Consider the following 801-nt stretch of genomic DNA (forward strand, 5'->3'; position numbering starts at 1 on the left):
CAATTTGGTGCGATGTTTACTCAATTTAGCGCAATGTTTACTCAATTTGGTGTAATGTTTATTTAATTTAGTGCAATGTTTACTTAATTAGGCGCAATGTTTAATCGATTTGGCGTAATGTTTACTCAATTTGGCACAATGTTTACTCAATTTGGCGTAATGTTTATTCAATTTGGCACAATGTTTACTCTATTTGGCGTAATGTTTATTCAATTTGGCACAATGTTTACTCAATTTGGCGTAATGTTTATTCAATTTGGCACAATGTTTACTCAATTTGGCGTAATGTTTATTCAATTTGGCGTAATGTTTACTCAATTTGGCGCAATGTTTAACCAATTTGGCGTATTTGTGCTTAGTATTGTGCTGCTTTCACAGAGTTTTGTTTTGTAAACAAAAGTTGGTACATTTGAAAATACAAATAGTAACGCTATGCCATGCTTTTAAGATCTCGTTGCTGACATAAGGTGCGTCCCATTATGACGTCGTAACCGAAGTGTTTTGACCAATTTAACTTACGCTGTCATTTGAATCGTATTCTTTCTTAGAAATTACTGTTTGAATTGAATATTGCTTTCTAATTAACCACTAAAGAATCTCTTTTTAGTGGTGATTGTCCATACTAAACACTAAGAATGTGCACAATTTGACTCAATGGTACAACTTCTTGGTCTCGCTTTGATTTCTGTAAACAGTTGAATTGGCTGCGAAACTAAAAGTGCTCCCACTAAAGGTCCATTAAGTCTAGTAAAGATCCACTAAAAGAATGGTGAATGAATGACGTTGTCAGTGGAGCGCAAC

General features: G+C 34.2%; 1 protein-coding gene across 1 annotated transcript in view; it reads left to right on the forward strand.

Moving 5' to 3' along the window:
- Window positions 1-801, forward strand: part of LOC106105062 (Bloom syndrome protein homolog) — an 11,604-nt gene that overhangs the window by 9,106 nt on the left and 1,697 nt on the right. The window contains exon 13 of the mRNA XM_013285287.1: window positions 791-796. Within this exon, the coding sequence (XP_013140741.1) occupies window positions 791-796 (6 nt within the window). The remainder of the gene's footprint in view (window positions 1-790; window positions 797-801) is intronic.

This window comes from Papilio polytes, unplaced genomic scaffold (assembly GCF_000836215.1).
Source record: "Papilio polytes unplaced genomic scaffold, Ppol_1.0 DF823177.1, whole genome shotgun sequence".
Lineage (NCBI taxonomy): Eukaryota > Metazoa > Arthropoda > Insecta > Lepidoptera > Papilionidae > Papilio > Papilio polytes.